Here is a 2,192-nt window from a genome sequence, read left to right on the forward strand (position 1 = left end):
TAACAAAGGAACCCGGCACAAAATACAAAAGCGCTTATAGTAACACCAAGACTAGTGTACACTAACTAAAATACATATTATTGCGCAATAATAGTTTAAGGTTTATTACTATATGTTTTTTATTGTTGATTGAAATTGTTGTTTAAACGGTGAAGATATTAATTCACTTGCATGTGACGTAAAATATGTTTATTTGTTTCAGCCGACTAAGGTAGGCTTGTATAATCTTTTTTACTTGAGGAAGGCATTCCAGAAATATTACTAAACACGACTACACGTCTTAAGTTCCAGTCAAATAAAATTGGTTGTGATGATTAATGCCATTATTTCACCTATTTTTGTTGTGTGAAATTACCTATGTAAATAATATTATTGTTATGCAAATAACTTGTTAACTTTATTGGTTGCTGGATAGTTCAAAGGGTGTTTCCCCAAGCTCGCCCTCATAGAAATATATACATATTGATATAACCTATCTTTATACCATCAAAGCTTGGGGTGGAGGCACATAAACTCGCTTATACATACTCAGTGCTGAAGACAGCGTTACATTTCTGGAGGCACTGCTGAGATCCAGCTGCGACAATGGAAAGCACCAGCAAACACGATATACAGAGGTGGAGTCAAGATCATGGACTAGATATGGAATGCAGCTTTGGGATTGAGGGTTCTTTTGATGACATGTCTGATGAAGAAATATTGACGGGAGTGGATAAAATATATGGGTTAAAGAGACCCAAGTTAATTGATAAACAGACCGGAGATACGGGGGAAGTGATTACAGTATTGATCACCAATTTAAATAAGTTGGACCGAAACTTGATCCCTGCCCATATTATCATATCGCAACTACCTGAAAGGCGGTGGAAGCTACTATGGCCCGATGTTCCCGTTGAATATCAGCGAGAGATAACTGTAGACCGTGTAGGAAGTGCCACTGGAGATGGATTAAGGAATAAGGAACCTAACTCTGAGACCAATAGTACCAGGGAGCAGGTGCTGGAGCCCCCGGTAGATGCTATGATGGATAGAGTTGTTAGTCAGATGGAAAGATGGCACTATGAGGGTGGATATCGAAGATTACGAATTTTTTCTGGGATATTTCCTATACCTACTGGAGAGGAGGGATATGAGGCTTGGAGAGAGGCTGCTACTCAACATTCGGAGGAATGGAGATGCCCAGAACATGTAAAAAAACAACGTATTGTGGAAAGCCTTCGGGGTCCCGCCATGGGCATCATTCAAGCTACCCGAAGGAGCAACAGTCAAGCAACCCTGAAAGACTATTTTGAAGCACTTGACTATTCTTTTGGCACTCTAGAGGATGTAGGAGACATCCTATCCAGATTGAACCACACATACCAAGAGCCAAACGAAACTCTCACTACATATATTTACAGAATTGATAAAATCCTGTATAAATTACTAGAAAAAGGAGGAATTAAGGAAGAGGAGATCGATGGGAGGAGAATGAAATATGTGTTGAGGGGAGCACTGACCTCTAACCCAGTAGCCCGGAGGCTTCGATGTAGTCTGTCCAAAGTTCCAGTTCCTACCCTCAGTGAATTAATTAAAGAGGTGAAACTCGAGGAAGTACAAATTGAAAATAGAGATAAAAGTCTCAAGAGGGTCAAAGTCGTACTGCCAACCCCGGAAGAACCCCCAATGAATGATAGACTATATAAACTCATGGAAGAACAAAATGAAAAGCTAGATCAACTCATTGCAATACATGCGCAAAGCCCCCCTATGACGTCAGGGTTATCTATGAATCGTGGACGAGGGTACCATAGGAGATCTGATAACCAAGGACAGTTCACTTGCTACAGTTGTGGGCAGTTAGGTCATCGTAGTTTTGAATGCCCTCAAAGGGGAGGATACAATAGAAGGATGAATCCTACTGAACCCAGGACATCTACTCATTCGGAAAACTTGCAAGGGACGTCGGTGAACCCCGCACGGACTCCCAATTAACTGAGATGGTAGCAATGGGGAGTATTCAATGGACTAAGCTGTGTCAAGGAGGTATTGTTGGAGAAGCCCCCATGGTCCCAGCATTAGTTAATGGACATTATTGTAACGTCTTATTGGATAGTGGGTCACAAGTATCGATCATCTTTGAGAGTTGGTATTATAAACACCTGACTAAAATACCAATAAATCCTATCGATGGCCTAGTGATTTGGGGGCTA

At 41.1% G+C, this 2,192-nt stretch overlaps 1 protein-coding gene across 1 annotated transcript; it reads left to right on the forward strand.

Moving 5' to 3' along the window:
- Positions 1-585: 585 nt before the first annotated feature.
- Positions 586-1,974, forward strand: LOC146072980 (paraneoplastic antigen Ma2-like). Its single transcript, XM_083180150.1, has one exon. It carries the CDS (start codon positions 586-588, stop codon positions 1,972-1,974), a length of 1,389 nt encoding a protein of 462 aa, XP_083036276.1.
- Positions 1,975-2,192: the final 218 nt, after the last annotated feature.

The sequence above is a fragment of the Crinia signifera genome, chromosome 4 (assembly GCF_055691185.1).
Source record: "Crinia signifera chromosome 4, ASM5569118v1, whole genome shotgun sequence".
NCBI classification, from domain to species: Eukaryota; Metazoa; Chordata; class Amphibia; order Anura; family Myobatrachidae; genus Crinia; species Crinia signifera.

Coding starts and splice junctions, on each gene's coding strand:
- LOC146072980 (XM_083180150.1), top strand. CDS start 586: ATGGAAAGCACCAGCAAACACGATATACAGAGGTGGAGTCAAGATCAT.